Source organism: Ruditapes philippinarum, unplaced genomic scaffold (genome assembly GCF_026571515.1).
Source record: "Ruditapes philippinarum isolate M1 unplaced genomic scaffold, ASM2657151v2 ctg5672_1_1_1_1, whole genome shotgun sequence".
In the NCBI taxonomy this organism is placed as follows: Eukaryota; Metazoa; Mollusca; class Bivalvia; order Venerida; family Veneridae; genus Ruditapes; species Ruditapes philippinarum.
The window spans coordinates 1-23498 of record NW_026856746.1 but is presented as its reverse complement, the minus strand read 5'-3'; the positions used below and the strand labels follow the sequence as shown (position 1 = coordinate 23498).

The 23498-nt window shown below is 30.8% G+C and overlaps 2 protein-coding genes across 2 annotated transcripts; both read left to right on the top strand.

The window, feature by feature from the left end:
* The first annotated feature begins 681 nt into the window (after positions 1-681).
* Positions 682-6739, top strand: LOC132747586 (tumor necrosis factor ligand superfamily member 6-like). Its single transcript, XM_060737006.1, has 5 exons — positions 682-821; positions 3074-3343; positions 4537-4573; positions 5107-5202; positions 6143-6739. Exons 1-5 carry the CDS (start codon positions 792-794, stop codon positions 6538-6540), a joined length of 831 nt encoding a protein of 276 aa, XP_060592989.1. The 5' UTR covers positions 682-791; the 3' UTR covers positions 6541-6739.
* A 9316-nt stretch (positions 6740-16055) lies between these two features.
* On the top strand, positions 16056-22237 carry LOC132747585 (uncharacterized). Its single transcript, XM_060737005.1, has 5 exons — positions 16056-16396; positions 18370-18621; positions 18985-19021; positions 20110-20214; positions 20938-22237. Exons 1-5 carry the CDS (start codon positions 16391-16393, stop codon positions 21354-21356), a joined length of 819 nt encoding a protein of 272 aa, XP_060592988.1. The 5' UTR covers positions 16056-16390; the 3' UTR covers positions 21357-22237.
* The last annotated feature ends 1261 nt before the right edge of the window (positions 22238-23498 follow it).

Below are 23498 nucleotides of genomic sequence, written 5' to 3'. Positions count from 1 at the left end.
AAATAGTCAGAATATGAGTTACAACCTTTGATACAAACTTTAACTTGTGAATATTCTAAATTATTTCCCATCAATACCTTATTTATGCATTTTAGTCATAGGTCATTTAAATACAGACTATCGAATGCTCCTTTCATATCAACCATACAACAATACAAACGTTTATTTTCATTAAAAAAATTATGTACAACAGCGTTTAATACATATGCTGCATCTACCGTAGAGCGACCCTTGCGAAAACCAAACTTAGCATCGCTTATGATATCATTTTTTTCGGACCAATAATTCAGGCGTTTATTAAAATTCCAGTAAATTTTTTTGATATCCAACTAAAAGTGTGATGCCTATATGATTCCGTACATTGCATGGTTTTAAATCATACATGTTTTTTTATGTTTTCATAAATAGGTCATGCTTAATTGAAAATAAAGTATTTAAGAAAAATAACTGTAACTACATTTCAAGTTTAATACAACTATGTACTTAACCCAGTTTGGTAAATTTTTAAACCTACTTTTGGCAAATGATTAAAATTATGTGGCATAGTTTATTCAAACCAAATCTTAACAAATACAATAAAGTTTTGACAATAAATATGAAGAAACATTTGTCAGTTTAAATAGGCATAAATACACACTGTAATCGACAATCGACATGATAAACCACTCTGAGATACAGTATTCGGTCTACAGGTATTCCTTTGTTTTAGTAATTATCGGTGTATTTGCATCTTTTATAGGGTAAATGGTATGTGAACATGAACCAAAACGCAAAAAAGGAACATCTATAAAATGTCAGAAGGAACAACATTCAACTTTAAGGTAATATTCTTTCAAGAAATATGATACTATTTGTAAACTAATATGCTTATACTATGCATACAGGAAAGTGGGCCATGCTTGTTTACAGGAACGATGCACATTTGTACATTCATCATGTGCAACTTATGTCTAGTCTGTCGTAATGTGTAGTTTAAATTTAATTTGTAATTAACTAGGGTAAAATAAGATAAATTCATAAAAAGCTATTCAGAATTGAAACTATGATTATTTTTCCTTGTTAATTTGCCAAAAGTATTGGGTCAAAACAATACATTTACGAAATAGTGTTGTGTTATAACGTTTAATCAATTACTTCTTATTTGAACATACCAACAGAACCAATAGAAAAATAAGAAATATCTTACAAATTTGCCTTTCTGCTTTACTGATCATAATGTTTACTATTAAATATTCACAAGGCTTGACTTTCTAGTATATATAGGTATTGTTCCTCACACGCATCGCTGATAAAAATGAAGTCGCAAGAGGTTACAACAGAAATATACATAATATCAAAATACATAAAAGAGTTAAATGTTAATATTTAATATGTCAATGAATTCATCATTCAGAAAAGTATGCAGTAACGCATACCGGTATAGAGATACAAATTACAAATATTATATGGTTAAAACACTGCCCTTAAGGATTTAATGATAGATATCTATTTTGTTATTGTGTGACATGCATTGCGGCTGATTTTAAAGAGATTGTCAAAGATGGAACAATACTGATCATGTATTAATATACAAGGCTTTATAATATATTGAATGGATATACCAGTAATCTATACAAAAATATACCTGCTGCGATATTGTCTCCAATATCACCGTGTATATCCAGTAACGCAGGATTGTGCAAATAACGCAAGGAATCGTGCAACATAACGCAGAATTGTGCAATTTAGTGGCTAAAACGATCACCGCGATATGTAAATGGACTAATCTTTTCTATTAAACACCTAATTGGAAGAAATGAGTTAGCGCATACAATTGCTGAGACATAATACTTTAAACCTCATCAAAAACATTTCCATGATAATGTTTATTTTTTCAAGAGCATTCGTGAAAATGACGACCTGACTGGCGTATTGATGGCGATTTTTAGTTTCGTTGATATCTTTAAATACAATAACGTACATATTGCTTTATGATTTTTTATACTCGATGTACCTGAGACATTTTCCAATCTACTCGTGTCATATAACACTAAATTTAGCAGATAAAATAAAAATGAGAACATTTTTAGAAGGTAACGCCGAATTCGTGAATGAAGCACTGAAACAACGGCGTTTATCTCATTAAAAGTTGTTAATCTTCCTTCTATTGTTATACAAATGATGACGTCGCTTACGGTAATTTTATTATGTTTTGCACTGATGAAGGCACATAGCCGAAACGTTTGCAATAAAATTTAATTACTGAATGTTCGTGTTTGTGTGGCTTGTCTGTTTATTCTATTGTTATACGACACTTGTAGTTTGACAAATGTCTTAGGTATACAGAATATGAAAAAAATAAAGTTTTAAATGTGTTAAATGTACATATTTATTTGACGAAACACAAAAGTCACCTTCAAAACGGTAATCAGGTTGTCTTTCTCACGAATGATCTAAAGAAGTAAACATATTCCTGAAAAAAAAATTGTAATGCTGGTTAAAGTATAATGTCGTAGCAGCCGTATGCGCTTATTCATTTCTTTAAATTTTATTTAGAATAAAATATTTTGGTTCGTTTACTTACTGTGTTATTCGATTTGGCAATAGCGTTGCACAGATTCGGCGTTACTTTTACGTTATTTGCACATTCCTGCGATACTGGATATTCACGGTGAAATAAACAGAGAGTAACAAAGTCGTTCATACATAAAGATATCCGTGATATTCATTTTTATAAAACAGTACAGCCGATTGAATAGCCGATAAGAAAGATTTGAAAAATTAGGGACGAACATGTTTGCTCTTTTTATACCAGGCATTAATGTACATATGAAATTATTTACTTATAAAAGTAGCAAAGCGGTTACAAAAGGGTATTTGTTAAAGAATTTGATATTATGTGAAAATATACTGATCCAAATAGCTTTTCATAAAACTCCGACTACGCTTGTTGGTAATTGTAATAAATAAACACTAGAGGAATATAACGTAATAAAACAAAGTTGTTTAGTTAAATAAATGTGAAATCATTTACAAGATGTAGCAAATGTTTAGAATTATTTTATTAGAATTATTCCGTTTATATTTTTTTCAGTACAAAAGATATACCCTTAAACTACTTATCACCTGCGTTATAGGCGAACTTGCTACTCTTTTAATACTTGTTGTATACTGGCGAGGGCAAAGAGAAAGAAGTTTGGCTCTAAGTCAACAGCAAATGTGTTACCCACAACATAAGCTTGAAACGGGTGATGGCAGAAATGTATCTTGTCCTATTGGACTGGCACTTAAAAATGACAAAACAAACAAGACATCAAACTGTTGTGGTGAAATGAGCGTCATTTTCAACTCAGCTTTGAAAAAGGTATTCAGTAATGAATAAGTGGCTATAGAATCTGGAATTTTATTTTTCTGATGTGTAAGACATTGTAGGACTTCTTATCCATATTGATAATTCAGCTTGTTGGTCAAATACAAATATGTCATTCTTTATAATATCCGAAACAATTCAAACGAGTCGATGTGATACAAAAAGTCATATAAACAAAAATTAAATTTTACATATTACTAAGATGTATGCTAGATCTTGACTACTTAATAAGTATTTCGTTTCCATTCATTTTTATTTTGAAAATTCTGGATATGGATTTCGAATCAATGATGGGTATACATTGTATTTCGGTCGGGCGCCAAACATGTGGTTTAGGTCGTTAATTATAGAGTTAATGAATAAGATATTGTAATCAAACTTGTTATAAAGCAAGCTTATGTGAAGAGCTCCCTTAGAATTGCATTTGGGTCACCTAGGGACAAGGTCGCTGTTACAAAAACAGTAAATGAATTTAAAAGTGAAGTGCAGTCTTTGCTTATCAAGCTCTGCATCTCCTAAAATAATATTATTTAAGTTAATTGATCTATTATGGACGTTTTTTTGTACAATATTATTTCATTGATAGTATTTAGTATTATACGAGTATATGACAATTAACCAGGAATGAACAATGTGTGAATGTTGTTAATAAATGTCAGACGGATGATTCTATATAACATGTATCTAATTAACCGTTACGGGACAAAATATGTTTATATCATCATATAAATGTAATAAAACTTCACTTATATCTTGAATAACTTTTTGTGCAGGAATGTTTTGTAAGCATGTCCAAATAAAACATTTTTATCGTTTTAATCAATATTTGAAATAATTATTGAAAAACGTGTCCATTGTAAACCATTCCATATAAGATTTCCTAAACATAATTATTGTTTATGCTCTGTTTGAATTCCAACAAGAGCAAACCTTTGTAGTATGGTAATTATTTAAAACTTCTAATGTTTTGTTTGTTAATGAATATTATGCATTTCGACATATGTTTGTCAAAAGTTTTTTTAGGATATGTCTGTCAAAACATTATGAAAAAGTTTTAAGCTGATTTTAGAATGAATTTAGGAGTGATAAATGTGATGCCTTTATCGTTGTGTCTTTATTATAGTGTTATAGTTGATGCAATGTTATGCATTATAATTTGATATAACAATGGAACCAATATATTCCAGATTACTTCAGAAAGATACGATAGTGACATAAACCCAGGTAAGACAGATTGCGATTAAAATTTCTTTGATTTGTTTGCATTTTAACTTCGGTTTGTATAAATATGTAATAAACTCTCATCTAAAGCCTTGACTTTAAAGATAAAATTTGATACACACATGGAAAATATTATCGAAACGTTTAATATTCCTAAGTTTGCAGTCAATTAGTAATAGATCGGTAAATGTCGAGCACCATCACGATACTATCAAGTAACGCAAATACAGATAAATGAATGTGGTGTATGACTTATAATGAGACAAAAAAATGAGAAACACAAATATTTACTACATTTCAAAAGGACTCTACTGAGGTTTGTTGACGTAACGAGACTGAAAATATATTCCAAGATTTGTGTACCAATTGCTGAAGGTCTGGGCCAATTATTTGTGCACACATTTTCAATGCTTTCTAAGAATTGCATAACAATCTATTTGGATGAAATCATCTTGTACAATTATTATAAATGTCTAGAGAATTATCTATTTGTTAAAATGTTTAAAATTGTTTTAATGCCTCAATTATTATTACAGAAATGATTTTCTTCGACCTGAAACAATTTAGTTGTGTGGCGATACAAAAGCAAATACCAACACTAAGCTTGACTTGGGCAGCGGAAAAGAACTCAGGTATTGCTTTGTTCACATATTTAACAATACTCATTTCTAATTTTTGAAACAATTATATTAACATCAGTGACACTTTGGATACATCCTTTTTAATCTAATTTTATGTTTTTGAACAAATTGTCTTAAATCAGTTTAAAGAGTATAAAGCTATAAGTGTATGAGTTTCCTGTAGCTTGAATTTCTATAGTTTGATTTATTTTATTTTTTATTGTTCGACTATAAGAACAAGAATGCTTACAAAATATCTATATGAAAGATATATGTTTGCATATTTGCATGTATCATTTACTTATGAAAGCTGAAATGATATTGTTTCTTGAAATAACATCATAATAATTTGTCCTTGGAATTTTCATTCTGTTAACGTACAATACTCGTAAATATTAAAGATATTTATGCTCAAATGTAATATTTGAAATTACAGATAATTATAATATAGTATCCTTCTAAATGTAAAATAAACATCTCTTGAGTACACACAGAGAAGATATGTCATGTTTCAAAATCTACCAAATATAGTTGAAGACTACAATTATTATGAATAAATTGTGTCAATAAAAAGCTGCATTTTTAATAAAGGACCAAATAACTTGAACAATAATAAGAAATGCAGCTTCCCAAAACATAATTTTGTATATTATTTTATTCAAATGTGACATTCAGTAAGATTTCCAAGATCTCAATAAATTTATACAATAAAAGTTTTTCTTCAAATATGAGCATAGTATATCTTTATATAACAGAGACATTCTAAGATGCAACTCTTATACGAACCAACCGTATGGTTATTGAAGCAACATACTTTTACTTTTTATAAATTTTGAAATAATATTTCATTGGATACAGATTTAGACCCATTAAAATACATTTGTGTTACTGAATCTAATCTATAATTAAATTATGTGATTATAAAGACCTCTCCTGAATTTACCTTTCAAAGTTCCTGTACACAACCACTTCAAGGTTTCTTGGAAGCGTCATCCATCGTCAGTTCAAATCTCTGCACTAAGTTTTTTGGAAATTGAAGACACAGTGTTGGTCGAGGAAACAGGTTTTTACTACATATTGTCCCAGCTGACATTAAAAGTTGACAAGACTTTTGCTGATGGCGTTGGCCATTCTGTACATGCATTATCGGATAACAGTTCGACATCTGTTCTGCTTGAAGACACGATGCTACCATGTCAAATGGCATCAGATTCTTTGTCTGCGAAGACAAGTGTTATCGGGGCGGTGTTTAAGCTCAATCAAGGAGATCGGATGTATGTAGCTACGTCACATCCTAATATTATAAAGCAAGGTTTAAAAAGCAATTATTTCAGCATGTACAAAGTGTAAATATTTTCACAAAATTGTGTAGACTTATAATCTTAACGTTTTATACTTAAATAGGAAACTCAAACTTATCTATCGATGTGATTGGTATACACTCTTTTAAATTACCTTTGTTTTTGTTTATCTTAGATGTGTTTTTAACATTTTAACATAACTGTAAAAAAGACACCTGCAATTTTTACATATAAAACATATTTTTAAACCGTAATTTCATTATTCAAAATGAAAATTCCTTTCATCTAAAGTATTTAATTTCTAAAGTAGAAACAATTTAAATACTATACTGATATATTTAATAACGTTATTTATGATCTACGGCAGACGTACGTGTCTTCATTCTCTTCGAACATAATGCACACATAGGTCAAGGTCACACTTAGAGGTCATTGAAAAAAGCGGAGTAAAACTTCTACATGCATAGAGGGATTTCAACATAACTTAGCACAAATATTTACCATTGTAAGGCGGAGTGTCGCGTGAAAAATTTAGGTCCCTGTGGCTATGGTCAAGGTCACACATTGGGGCCAAAGTTCAGATAAAAATATGAAAATGTGTATTTTGACCATTTAGTCACTTTTATTGAGGAATGGAAACACGAATTGTCATAATCATGATTACTGGTGTAAAACATGTTATTTATGTTAATATTCGCAAAGTCAAGGTCACTAAAGATGATAAAATATGGAGATTTTGTTCAGAGCATATCTCGAATTCAAATGAAACTTCATATAAATGGTCACCACTAGGAGAAGCAGTGTAATGCGCCTAAACTAGGTATCCAGGTCAAAGGTCAATGTCACACTTAGCGGTCATTGAAAAACACTTGGCCGCATGTATAGAGGGATTTCAATATAACTTGGCACAAATGTTCACCATTGTAAGGCGGAGTGTCGCTTGCAAAATTTAGGTCCCTGTGGCTAAGGTCAATGTCACACATAGTGGTCAAATTTCAGATAATAATATGAAAATGTGTATTTGGACGATTAAGTTGTTATTTATTGAGGAATGGAAACACAAATGGTCATAATCATGATTACTTGTGTAAAACATGTTATTTATGTTAATATTCGCAAGGTCAAGCTCACTAAAGATGATAAAATATAGAGATTTTGTCCTGAGCATATCTCGGATTCTAATGAAACTTCATATAAATGTTAACCACTATGAGAAGCAGTGTAATGCGCATAAACTAGGTCTCCAGGTCAAAGGTCAATGTCAAACTTGGCAGTCATTGAAAAACACTTGGCTGGAGAAAAACTTCTACATGCATAGAGGGATTTCAATATAACTTGGCACAAATGTTCAAAATTGTGAGACAGAGTGTCGCGTGCAAAATATAGGTCCCTGCCCGCCAAGGTCAAGGTCACACATAGATGTCAAAGTTCAGATAAAGATATGAAATGTGTATTTGGACCATTTAGTCATCATTTATTGAGAAACTGAAAAACAAATGGTCATTTTCATGACTTCTGATGGGAAACATGTGACTTATGTACAGACTCAATCAAACCGAGTCTGCAATTCTCTTGTAATTTTGTTGTGATTAATGCTTCCGAGGGATCACTTTGTTTCCAGATTTTTAGGTTAATAAATGCAAGGTTAAGTTCACTAAAGATGATAGTCAAGGTCGCTAAAGATGATAAAAATAGAGGTTATGTCCAGAGCATATCTACTATACATATATAGGGATTCTAATGAAGTTTCATACAAATGTTTACAATTATGAGAAGCATTGTCATGCACATTAACTAGGTCTTAAGGTCAAAGGTCAAGATCACACTTAGATGTCATTAAAAAACACTTGTCCGGAGCAAAACTTCTACATGCATAGAGGGATTTCAATATAGCATAGCACAAATGTTCATTATTGTAAGCCAGAGTGTCACATGCAATAGTTAGGTCCCTGCGGCCAAAGTCAAGGTCACACATAGGGGTCAAATTTTAGATAAAAATATGAAAATGTGTAATCGGACCATTTAGTTATCATTTATAGAAGGATTAAAACACAAATGGTCTTTACTGGTGTGAAACATATAATTTAGGTTAATATGTGCAAGGTCAAGGTCACTGAAGGTGATAAAATATAGAAATTTTGTCCAGAGCATATCTCCTGCACGCATGGTGTCACATGCATGGACCAGGTCTCTAGGTTAAAGGTTAAGGTCATTGAAAATTGCTTATTCGGAGCCGAACTTTCTTCATTAATTAGGGGATTTTAATGTATCTTGGCACAAATATTCACCATTGTGAGGCTTATTCCGCACAAAATCCAGGTCCCTGCTACCAAAGTCAAGGTCAGATAGAGAGGTCAACGTTGTGTGTACGGGGACCATTTAGTTATCATTTATTGCTGGATTGTAACACAAATGACAACTATCATGACTACAACTGTGACACATATATTTAGGTTAATATTAGCAAGGTCAAGGACACTAGAGAAGATTAAATATCCAGACTTTTTCATATATCTCTCCTATATGCATATCTATCATGCCAGCATCTTTGTCAAAAGCTTTTGTGGGCGTATTTTGCGACAATGTTGCTCTTGTTCTTTGATGTGTTCTTGTTCAAAATATAGGTTTAATAAAGATACAAAATTCAAAATCAAAGGTAAAGTTATCATGGAATATAATGAGCAAAAATGAAATTTGGCATTCGGTATTTTTATGATGCTGGTTTTAAGGCATTAACACGGCCAAATTAATGCGTCGTCATTGCTCAACAAGGACACGTCTATGGTGTAAAGACTTGTTAACGAACATAACGACCAAGCTTTTCCAAAATGTGTGCGATCAGATTGAGGCCGGCGCTACGCTTTGTTCTGAACATCCGGCTTTTCTCAGGAAATTCTGACTGTAATCCAGCGTCGCTTCGCTAGAATGTTAGAACATGACAATGTCTCTGCATGAACCTAAGCAGAACAGGTTGCAAAAAAGTTAATCCCTGCATTTAGCAAAAGTTAAGTTTACCTTAAAAAACAACAAGACGGGAACGTTTTTGTGTACATAAACAGTCTAGTAAAACGAACATGTTTTACATGCCACTCAAGAATTTGCTTAGATATTCCTTTGAAATGTATAAGAATATAAGTTTCCTGCATAGCTGTAGTTTGATTTTCTAAAGAAGGACGTTTGTTGAAAATCTCCTCAAGAACTCAATCTTTCATGCATGTCGTTACAAATACTTTTTTCCCGACTCTTGTAGTCTGTGTATATAAAACATTATGGTGTGTGATATAACAGCGAATTCAAGCTTACAACTTTCACAAATCGACCAAAGGATAATTGAAGCGACATATTTTTAATGTTTTAAAATGTTATACGTAAACTAAGTTTAACACCCTTTAGTGTAAGCGTTTAAAGTTACTTTTTATATTACAGGATTGCCTTTAAAACACATTTATATCTATTGATCAGTCTAGTTAATCGACAGTTTATCATTATAATTTCAAATTCTGTCCTTAACCAATTCACGTTTGCAAATGGTTAATTATATACTTAATAGTGTTATTATATTTAAGATGAAAACGTGGATCAATTTAGATATTGCATGCTTACGAATACCGATGAATGTGCCTTCTTTTAAATGATATTGAAATTAATCAGTTTTTGTGCTATTGTAGACATTCTTTTCAACTTGCAAATTAGACTTGGTACATTGGTATGATTCATAATTATACGATACTAAATTGAGAAATCAATATGGAATTGAGCAGACGAAAATATTTGAAAGATAAATAAATATCGTTTGAATATAAATATATTATTCAAACAGAATAATCGAAACGAATTATGATAACAAAAGAAATGAATTATTTAAGAAATTACCCAGCAACGCGAATACAAACATTTAAATATATAATGCTTATGTCGTCATGTCATATAAGGTGACGGAAATTGGATTAATATAGTTTCATTTTGTGCTGCTTAAAATATTTATTTATTTCGCAAGTGCAAATTGATTTATAAAAATCATTAGAAAAATGCTGCTGTCATGGTTCGTATTGGATATAGAGAAATATTTTAAAAGGAAACAAGATCAATAGTAATGTTTAAAACTGAAAGATATGTGATCATTAATTGAAAAACGATGTTAATATGCAATATTGCAGCGACAATATTTAAACCGTCTAACAATTGGTTTGAAGAAGGAGACATTGAAACCTAGCCTCGATTTTCTTGGTATTTATCCAATAGTTAGTCAAACCATTTTTAGAATTGTGAAATGCGTTCATTTGATGAATGGATAAGATATATAAAAAAATTTATATAAAAATTCAGACGCAACATTTAGTTTGGTAAAAGACGGATATGGCATCGATGAAAAGTACTTCGAAAAACATTTCATAGCAGCGTGATGCTTCTGTGACTTGTAAATATCATTATGAAGGATTTTGCCTGGAGCAAATGGCGATCTTTCCTGCTTGATTTAATCGTTTCTTTGAATGACTGAAATAATCTGCAAATGGTTAGTGCTCGTAGTATTAAAAATGTTGCACATTCATGTATTTTTATCAACATTTTTATTTTCAACGCAAAATCAGGATTTCATTTTATAATTGTATTTATTTCACCTAATTAAATCTAAAGAAATATCAATATGAAAACAACGGATATCAAGTGCTGATAATAAATGTAATGTTTTTTATTTCAGTATTAAGATATTTATCATGTTTAATCTAGGTGAACTGAATTTCGAGCACCTCACGACATATACTTTTTTATTATCTGTCACGAACAACATCAATTTAATGTTGTCAAAACTGTTATTATCACTCAATATTCGTGAGAGATTTTTTCTTTTGGTGACATGAATACACATTTTCGTAGTTTAAATACTTCCTATTTTGTTTTGACATGTGATTCTATGGATTTCGGATCTCTAAAATAACATTCTTACTGGTAAAATAAATATATAATTACGATATAAGAAATGCGTCTTGTCTGTATATTTAACACAAACACACCCGACGGAATGGGCCTAAATGTCATCACCGTATAGCAATAACAATAATTATTATTATTTGATCTAAATATAGCTGAAATCTCATTGGTTCAAACAGAACTCCACAGGACTTTTTATAAAATCATATTCACTGGGTGAAGTGTCATATTTACTTGCTGACTTGGATTTTTCTAGTCTAAAAATAGATTGGGACTCATACCATATATCGTATACTGTTTGTTACCCGTGATTTTTATATAATAATTGTTGCGTTTTGTTCTTTACTGCAAATTTCTCGATTAGAATATCATCACTTTACTATTATAGTTAAAATTACAACGCAATGATGAGTATAAACTTGAATTACTTTTGTATGCACAGCGTTCGCGTAGTAGTTGCACGCCTGACAGGTTCGTCTTTCTTCCCGCTCTTCAACAAACAGTCGAAAGTTGTACATGCATAAGGTTGTACTTTCTGTGAGTTTTGAAAAATTCTTATAGCCTATTCATATGTCAAACAATTGTTGATTAGTGTGTCATTTTAAATATTAGAATCTTAATTGTTTTTCTATATAAATTTAAAAAATGATACATTCTTTATTGTTGTTGTTGTTTTTGTTGTTGTTGTTTTGACCCCATTGTAGACCAATTTATTAGTAAAATCCAATACAAACTCATAATAATACGTCAAAATAAATTTTTTATAGTCCAACATTATCAAGTTGAAAAAGTATCATTTGTATATTCTTACCAAATATTTTATGCAATAAATAAACTGATTTAGTTTAACCCACTGTTTTAAGTATTTAGCAGGTTCCCTAATATATAAATATACATATATATAATAATATTGTGTTTACAATTAAATTTCTGCTAAATATGAAAATGCAATATTGGATCATGTATCACACTCTTACCAACAACATCCATATAATGAATTCTTCTTTCGTGGTTTGTTGCCAGGAATGATACGTAATACTATCAACATAAATATTTATGGTATTGCATACGTTATATTGTGAACAAATTTAGATTTCACGATATGCAATAACATATAAAACGACAGGATTTCTAAAACAATTATTTAAATCAAAAAGAAAAAAAAAGGAAAAGAAAATCTTCCTTAACATGAAATAATAAGTATTACATGAATTATGAATCATGATCTTAAAAAAGCTTAGTCATAAAACAATATGCTTTTAAAGATCCTGTATGTTGTACTTAAGGTTGTAACCACACTTAAGTGAAATTCAATATAAGTATATAATTATGATTCTAAAACAATTTTCAAACATTGAAGAATATGTGAAATATGTACTGCAAAAATTGTCCACATTATATGTAATCATTTAAGTATATGCATTTATTAATTATTGAAAAAATTGACTTAGACTTTATGGACAATAAATTTCTAATTACCTCCCTGTATTTACATGCAATGTATATTCGATAATTTCTTGACAAATAATGCTTTTTGGAACTAACAATATTGATTACTTTTCATTATATTTACGATATAAAACCATGAAAATTTGAGTTAAAGGATCTTTAATTAAGCAGGTTATTCAATGGGAATTACCCTTCCTATTGTATCTGTCATTTATATATCGTTTAACGAATGTCTAACAGCACCTGAAAGTCGTTTTTCATTACGTTTAAATTATTATAAGTTTTGTGAACAGTTATATCGGCATATGAACCTAATAAGTTGATATAAAGCCAACATTTTCCGCATTTTTATTTCTTTCTATTACGTAATTTTTGGCTTTTGAATAGGCTGCATACAATTTCGTTCATTTTTGCATCACGTATATGTAACAAATACAGTTCAAATATCTTTTTCTCAGTGTAAATATGTTTTCATAATAGTCAAAAACCGAGCACTGTGACAAAAAACATATCATACATTTGTGAAGAAGATATATGGGTATTTTCATTGTGTGTTAAATATTTACAAATGAATTTTTTCTTATGATTTATATTAAAATCACAACTATTTTACATAAGTGTCATTTACATTTTTCATCTAAACATATTTTACAGATAATATGTATTTTCAAGTTGGTGTTGAAAAATTATAAATTTATCAAAATTGAATGTTTGTATAAAAGTTCTAAAGAAAACTTTAACAATTATTATAACAAAATCTATACATTTAGTATTTTACATTTTGCTCTAATATTTATGTTTTGCATCGTTCAAACAAATATGGTTCATAATTCTAGTTCAAGTACCTTTTTTATATTACAGAATGATTATGGTCAAAATAGATGTTAAACACCTGTTTTAAATCAATCGTTATCCAACTCGGCGTAATATTGTGAAGCGCTTTTATACATGGCGAATTGTTCCATTTCCTTTGAGTTCCGTTGTAACTGCTATATTAGATGCTTTTATATCAATGTTACCGGTAAACAATCATGTTACATGACACAAAGGGTATTTTGTTTTATGTATTCGAAAATACTTTATTGTAATATATATGTAAAACAAAACTGTGGCAAGCTCACCTCATTTTATTATCAGTTCATTAACCCTTTACCCCATATATACGCGAAACAACGCACTTTCGAACCCCCCCCTTTTTTAGGCCTCAACTGGTAAAAAAATGTCCTATTTGGGCCCCAAACACATGTTTTCGTTTGAGAAATGTTGCTAAAAAAAATGAGCACTTTTTCGGCGCCGCCCCCCATCCAAAAGACACATCAGGGGGTTGCCAAAAGGGGATGTGCCCCCTTCTGTTAGGGGGGTTTGAAGGGGGGCGGAGTCCCCCTTATCGCCAAGAAAATTTTGGACTTGTGAGAGGCTAAAAATGACCCCAGGTCGATCATAATGTAACGTGTAACCAACGTTGAAAAGCCTTTGACTCTATCTCAATCACTTGAGAAGTTGCAGCACTTTGAAATAAATTTTGATGGAAAAAATCGAGGCAAAATAGTGATTTTGGCAATTTTGAGATGTCCCCTCGTTGCCATGGTAACAGGAAATTTAAGACTGAGCATGTCGTTACAAAGGCAATGGTCCAGTCAACATTTGTGCCAAGTTTGATTAGTATTGTAGCATTTTTCATAGTTTCATAGCAGTTTGAACTTGTAACAGGAGGCTTTTCAGTGAAAACGGCCATTTTTCACAATATGCTCATGGGGGAAAGGGTTAAACTCCATTCCCCGTTATAATACCAAAATTAATATGCTGAAATTCCATGCGACATATTTTATTCTATTGTTGCTTATACCAAATGATTAAAATCTTCTCCGAGTTACGCCCGTTATTTACGAAATTTACGAAAAATGCAGTATATTTACTCTTTACGCAAATCAAACTATTTTCTGGATATTATTGTATAATTACTCTTTGCAAAATGACTCAAAATAAAACATCAAAAGATCATGTAAAAAAATATATAAAAAAAATGAAGGTATCGGTGGGCTTGATTTCGATTGTGATCTTTGTGACTAATTTTTTTATTTTTTTCCAATCACGATCTCTTTATGAAGAAATATAAAAACGCCATATTTAAAAAAAAACTATTTATAAACATCAACAAGACTTTCCATTCACAGTGGCAGCTGCTCATTCTTAAATGAATTCATTTAATATAAGTTATAATTATTTTATCACATAAACCGCGGCGTACGAATGCTATAAAGGCATTTAATAAAAACGATATTACACTAGTATAATAACATTTTGACGTGCCGTCATAGCGTTATATACAAACATATCGCATAAGGGCGCTAATGTAAGCGTTACACTATAATCGCGTCGTTGAAAAATTACTCATTTTAACAGTTAACTGTTCTTTTTTTATGTATGTGATCAAAAGAATATTATATTCGTAAAGATTCAATACTAAATTTATTGAACTCGTTGAATAAAACAATATTTTGCTCGCCAGAGGCTCGCATAATATGATTTTATTCAACTCGTTCAATAAATTTAGTATTAACTACACTCATTTAATATCCTCAATATAATATTATAATACCAAGGGTTGAAGTATTATGTAAATAAAGTAATTAACTTATTTATGTCTTCATAAGTTACTTTTGACATATTTACATGCTTGATGAAAATGAGCCATGTTAAATGTGTAATATTTTCATTTTTTAAGGTATAACCATTTGAAAGCATTAACCGTATCAATTATTATATTTTATTTTTTTTGCTGTTAAACGATAACATATGACTCATAGAAACATGAAAAATGTAAGACAAAAAAACTTAACCTCGTTATTCTTATGAATTAAAAAAAAGTTCCTTTATTTGCGTGCAAGTGACCATAAATTAAACTAATTCAATCATTTATCTACGTTGATTTATATGCCATCAACCGATACTTACTAATATGCACTATGTCAAAACATTATTGTTCCATTTAGTTGAAATAATAAAAACCCGACACTCTTTTATATTTGTATACTTAGTATATACCTATTTTATGTCAAGGGGTTTTTGTTTTCTTTTAAAAGTTATTCTTGTTTTGGCTTTGGCTCAATTCGATCGAAAGAGAAACAAGTCTGACAAATTAATATGAAATAATCATTATAAGTATATACGCTTTGAAATAAAAATTTTTTTTTCGAAAATAGCAACTGTTGTTGCAACGGTTGTCACTACATTAGGTCATGTGATAGAACATGCTGTTTAAAATTGTTTATTTTATCTTACTGAAGTGGCCGATGGTGTCGGAAAATCTCTGAGATGATAAACGTGTTTTGTTGGATTCTATTTAGAAACCTACATATTTCGGACTTAATATAGATAATTTATATAAACGTTAAACGCAGGAGTTAACCAATTCTACAATTGTGACTTTTTAATGTTTTTGAATAATTATTTAGACGATATTTTTCATTTTGATATTTACGGGGTAATTTCATACTTGCGAAGACAATACATACTTCTTCATGAAGGTAACAACTTTTAAGACGTAAATATTTTGATTCATTTTGCTACTTGCGGAAAAAACCTAATAATTAAGTTGTCTGAGGAAGCGTCGGTTCGATGGTATACTGCAGTCGCATATATTGTGATATGACAACAGCACTAGTTGGTTCCTTCAGACTAGTGATTGATTTGTACAAATATAATTAAATGATTGGTAACCTTTCACTGGTATTACAGTGCACTAATAAGGAGGACATCTTGTAGTAGTTCTTGGATTCTTGTCTGGGCAGGAAAGGCCATTTCTTAAAATTCAAATGACCAGTTACGTTAAAAGAACAACTACTTGTCACTCTATATACCTAATCTTCATATTTTTCTCTCATAAATAACATAATGTAAATTTATCTAAATGGTATGATCTTTAGTGTTTGTTCCTTCCAGTGTGTTTTAACGGTCACATTAAAAATCATTGAATGTCTTATTTGTGTCTGTTATTTGCAAAAAAAAAATAATTAATTCGTATTTTTGCACCGACTTCGGTGCCCTTTCTTGTCTCCGTTTTTTTTCTTTTGTTTCCACATCGTTGTCCCACTATGTTTCCGGTGGCAAAATATTTATGGATGTTTTCAGGGATGTGTTTCGCTAACCTTGCTCTTTTTATTATACAAACATTATGACATTCTTGCATAGAAACAAGGCACCCAAAAATTTACGGCAAAAAAGCATGCATTTACGGAAAAAGTCACGTGAGCACGCACCGCTGCTGCACCATTTTAGTATGCGCGACTCAAGTCGCCATGTAAAAAAAGCTTACGGCAATGACAGACCCGTTGCCTTCAAACTGTTAATTTACATTGAACTAGCACTAAAAGAGTTACAAAGTAGTTTCTTTACACAAAAAGTAGTTAACAAAACGCGGAATGTACGGAATTAGATGTATTCAGAACGACCCCGGTTATCCGACAACACTTTATTCGAATACCCGGCATTATCCGAAGTAGATCGGCGTTCCCGTTTTTATTACTGACTATATAAATCAATACGAGCGTATTATTCAAATGCATTATTCGAATACATCCTATTTTTGGAAGTAAAATAATGGTCCCAATTATACAATTATGAAAGAATTTTACAACTATTAATCGAAGCCAGACTAATTGGCGCAGATCCACTCGTTGACCGGTCGACTTGTGAAAAAATATCAACAGTCATGCGTGTATTTAGACAATCATGATAATTACGCTTTGTGTGTTACATGATTTAATTAACTTTAATTACCGAAAATGAAAAGCTATTCACCGTGTCCGATGTTGTTACTGTTATTGCTTGACGATGACAGCGATAATTTTCAAACATACCGTATATGAACATCCAAAAATTGTTTTCATTAATTGTTACGCTACATGAGAGCCTTTACCCTAATCGAAAATTCCGTAGTGACAACACGGCAATTATCAGGCTTTAGGGATTCTCATTTTCTCTATTTTTGCACGAAACGAAAAGATACATAATGTAGAATAAAATGCAAGTATTTATCTCTTCAATGCCAATAAAATAATTTTTACTCATCTTTTCTTTAACATTTATTTTTCTCAATTGATTGCAGGAAGTATATGTGTCACGAAAGTTTTGCTATGATTGGTCAAAGTGAAGTAGTTTTCGTCTATCACAATTTTCCGATTTCGATTATTCGAACCCATCGATTATTCGAAGTAAATTTTCAGTCCCAGGCACTTCGAATAAACGGGGTTGGACTGTAGTATATTCATATGCAAGAATAGAACTATTGCAGCTTTTTCGTGCAAATTATCTGCAGAAGCCCTAGGACTTATAAAGTGTCCAATACATCACCGTTTCCATTATGATTGAACGTTTCATGAACCTGTGGTCGTTTTTCTTTAAAATTGATATATTTTGTATAAATTTTACCTGGAGTTGGAGAAAATATTTTATTCAGTAGGTTGTTTACATTAAGATTAAATATAAATTACTTTTGCAGACAATAAAAATTACCCTTACCGCATTGATCGCCTTAGTTATTGTCAAAACGGGTGTCCTTTTGGCTTTGGTTCAGTATTGGCGCCTTTTAAGACAACACAAGGTCGAATCAGAATGGTGCTCTCCCTTAGACGTAACAAGTCAAGGAAACCTAGACCTTCTTGGACAGCTTATAGTAAAGACTGACAAAAATACAAATCGAAACAAAGCATGTGGCAAACTGAGTACCATGTTGACAACAGTTGTTAATCAGGTAATGGTTCAGATTATTCTATTACTTCTCTCATCATATTAGTTTGATTTTAACAATAATTTAAAAGCAACATTTTCGTTTTGGTTCTTCTTTTTCTGTTGATGTGACTGTAGGGTATCTACTAGCAAAAGTAAATGTTATTTTGAATATGACAATTATGTATCGTTTATATTTCATGGAAACAATACAATGCAATACAATACAACTACATACCTAAAGGTTAAACATTGCACATATAAGTTTGATATAAATGCTTTAAACAGAAAGTTAGGTCACAATGTTATGATCATATAAGTCAAAAGTATTGCTATTAATATCTAAAAGGGCCTTGTTTCTATGAGTTTTTTATATTCAATATTTCAGAATATACATGACAGCTACGACAGTGACGCTTGTCCAGGTATTTTTTTCATCTATTAAAACCATCAAGCAATCTTTCTTTTCTCTTTCTTTCTTTTTTCTTCCTATTGTATTATTTGTTTTCCTTTCTTCTTTTTTCGTTATTATAATTTCTAATTCTTATCCCGATGATTACTTATAAATATAACGTTTACTTCGTCACAAATATTTACATTCCACTTTTTTGACAATTGTACAAAATATTATATAATCGACTCATTATAAAGTTACACTAAAAGGAGAAGAATTTTATAAGACTTAGTCTTTCGTTCTCATCCTTTTCTTTGAATATATAATATATTTGTATTCTGATTGTATTGTATGATGTATATCATGTAAATATTCGGGAAATAAATATGTTTAAACTAAAACCATCAGAACTTCAGCAAAGGTCGCCTGTTAATTAAAAGCTATAATAATTAACATTCTCCTTTCATCAACGTATATCATATATAAATAAATACCAATTTGCACCCGTTACCAACGTCAGCCGCCTAAGGCAAGCTTTATATGAAGCAAACAATGGTATTATTTTAAACTTTCAGGCATGTATCTGAGCTTTTATTGCAGAAATGTGATATATAATGCATTCAACATAGAAAAATAACTTTATGGTGTTTGTGATTTATTCTATTTCAATTTATGTTGTTAGTATTTTTACTTGAATACTATATAGTCACCCTTAGAATTTGGTGCCTCCATCTTGTCTGTGATATGCAGGCTTTATTGCATCTGATTCCCTTTCGAAATCCTTTTGTTTAGTTTTTCCCATTGTGTCATTGTTAAGGGCACATGCTTTCTTTAACCTTGGGACCATACACACATGTTCTTTGAATGACACGAACGTATAACAATGAAGGTTTTATGATGACCACCGTATGAATACATCTGTGGATATTTCTAAACTAAAAACTTCACAATTTCTAACTTCTAAAAGTAGCGTCCATGAACAGCCAAATCAAACCGAGCTTGCAACATTTTTAATTTTGTCATTTTTGTGCGTTCTTTAGAGTCCGTTTTTCTGTATTTTATGAATCAATATATTGAAAGGTAGCGTATATGTCCATCAGAGAAACATTTATATTCCAGAGCCAGAGATTCTTGATTTAGGTATCAAAGCATTCAACTGTACAGCTTCAAAGAAAGCTGAATCTACGTTACACCTTAATAACGTACTATCACATGCAAAACCAGGTATGTTTAAAATATTTGAAATTAATTAAACCGCTTTATGCATGTGCTTTACTTAATACTTATTATCCTTTTTCATATCGATATTGTAAATGGTAATGGAATGGAATTTAACAATTCTTTATATAACAAGAAGTTTCAAAAAAAGAGGTTCAATCGGTTTTGAAAATCCATAGTATTCAATAACATTTTTCTTTGAACACCGTGTTATAATTAAATGGAAGAATTTCCTGAAATTACATATTCTGATACGAAACAGTATGATCCGGCAATTTCAGTGTGTATTTTAGAATAGTCTCGAAAATATCAAGTTTTATTGTTAAATGATTTATTAACCAATTTCTAATTGTATTGTTTAGGCCTGATGGAAATTAATTTCAATAAACAAATTATACCTGAAAATTTGAGTATAAGACTTACCAATACCTCTGTATTGACCAAAACGTCTGGAAGAAGGATGATCCCTCGGGAAACAACAAAATTACATGCAAATCGATTTGAGTCTGTACATGACAATTGCAGACTCGATTTGACTGAGACTGTATATGAGGGATAATGACAAATTGCAACATCCCTCGCGTCTCTAGCGTCGGATTGTGTGGTACTCAATTTTCAATACATAAAAGGGCTGGAACCAATGATCTCAAAGGAAACACTCCCAAAAATACAAATGTAAAATAATAATCTGTTAATATCGACAATTATTACTCATAATATTATTTTCAGTACCTGGGAAACGAACTAAAGTATACTGGAGCCCTATTACATATATGATTACACATCATATGAAATACATCCAGGAGGAAGGAGTAATCTACATCAAACAATCTGGCTATTACTTTGTGTCGTCTTTGCTGACAGTCAGAGCAAACAACATGACATCGACTGATACCGTTACAGGTTCAGAGGATGCAATCAGTCACGTTGTTAACGTAATACACCAAGAATCTGGGACTGAACGAGTTCTTCTTGAAAACGTAAAAACCACGTGTGTCTTATCATTCGGTCATGCAGAAAGGTCAAGTATTTTAGGAGCTCCTTTTTACTTAAATCAGCAGGACAAAGTATACGTGGCCACATCACATCCGTATAACATTATCAGTGGTCACAGTAATAGTTATCTAAGCATTCATACCATTTTGTAAGACAACAGCAACAATAACATAACAAATAAACAATAAAAAAGACAAACAAACAAAAGTGTACTTTAATTTGTTGTTGATAAACTCTGGGTAAAGAATGATTCCATCAGGATATTATTGTTTTAAATTCTAATTATTTTTGTTGTCTTTTAATAGTATATATGTGATATTCAAGCTTCATAAACTTTATTCCCATTCAAAATTTCATTTTATTTAGTTTGTCCAATCGTTTTCTCCTTCAGAGCACACACACTTTTATACCTAGGTAGCATATGCCGCTTTTCATGGAATGACAATAACATGATACATTGAACGTTCCATGATAACTGCCGTATGAACATATTTGCGTATGTTTCAAAATTAAAATGTTACCAAATCATTGTGCTTATGCCGAGACTAAAGGTCGTAGACGGTAGCTTGCAATAAGCAGTACCGTCCATGTACCAAGAGCCTTCCACATTTTTAATTTCGCCGTGTTTTGCTTTTTTTAGGAATTCTGTTTATTTCTATTTTATTACCATTTGTTTTCATTCTTGTCAATTTGTATAAGTTCAGTCATTGTTATTGTGTTAAATGTTACTCAGAATACATTTCTTATGAAATGGATATGTTCAACACATACAACAGCATCTTATTTTTATAGTATTACAGCATCTGTGTAACAACGTCATGCAAATAATTGGATGCATGAAAAAATGTTGATATTTACATTTCTACCAATTCAAAGTTAAAGTTTCATAACTATTTTGTAAGACATGGCTTATTTACAAAATTTCTATTTATGATTGAACATACCACCGTGACGATGAATTATATAGACTCATATCATGTAACATTAGCTTCGTTTACTGTTGACGTGGTCTTGAATAAAAGAGATTTCTGAATTTCAAATGGTCTTTGACAATCTTGTAGACATGGATATCGTTTGATTGTTATTACATTCCTATCGATATATGCATTAGGAATTCGTATTTATGTAAAGTTATGTTAACTTAAAATAAAATATAAGGCAGGAATAAAACATTACCAGAGAAAGTGCTCTATAAATGTAGCAACTTGTTAAATTTTATTTTCCTGTCTCAAATCCATTTTATAATCCAATATAACTTCTGTCATTTTAGTACAAAAAGACATTGAGTGATAGATTTTTGAACCTAAATAGTGACTTAAATATATTGACCCTTTTACACTGCAAATTTGATATTGTCGCTGTTACTGAAACTATATTGTGATTTGTTTTCAATGTTTTACTAATTTGATATTTTATGTATGATATAAGATAAATTTTCGGATAAATCAGACAAGATATGTAAATCATGTAAACGCTATAAATGAAGCATAATTATTGAGAATTTATAACCTTTTCATTTTGTTATAAACTATAACATTTCAATAAAAGTAAACGAGACTTAATGAATAATACATTGTTCATTTATTAAAAAATCTTTTACCAAAATATGTCACCAGTCTGTCATTGAATACATGCCCGTTAAATCAAATTATTGTGCGGAAAAAAAATTCAGAATAAAGGATTGATTGATAGAAGATATATGCTGCTAAAGTGTTAAATAAATAAAAGAACGATGTAGCTGAGGATTGGGCCATAAATTCGAAAATAATGAGGTTTAAAGCAATAGTATAGCTGCAAAGGGATGGTCAACTGTGCACTGCATAACTTAAGAAGAGCCGAATAAAATGCTACCTAGACGAATGTTTGTTAAAATCTACGCAGTTGTAAAAATTAAAGACACGAAAATTCCAAAACGTCTGTATAAGTAGAACTCGTTTAACACTGTGGCAGGACGTGTACGCTTTCAGTTGCTTACCATTTTTCATAACATTCATAGTGTCATATTTCTCAAATATATCATCGAACCGGAACATATCACTGTTCAATAATATATATTACATTACATTTTACTTACTTAACAATGACAGAAAGGTTAGAAAGGTAACTTACGTTTAAATTAACGGTAATCAAGTTGTGAATGAATTTGTGGATCAAATGAAATAACTGAATGAAATCGTGTTCATATCGTTTTGATTGGCATTCAAAAGGTTCATATCAGGTTTTCAAATAATGCGATCTCAAACACTCCCTTGTGCATGACTTTTATAATAAAAAATGAGAATGAAAGACTATAT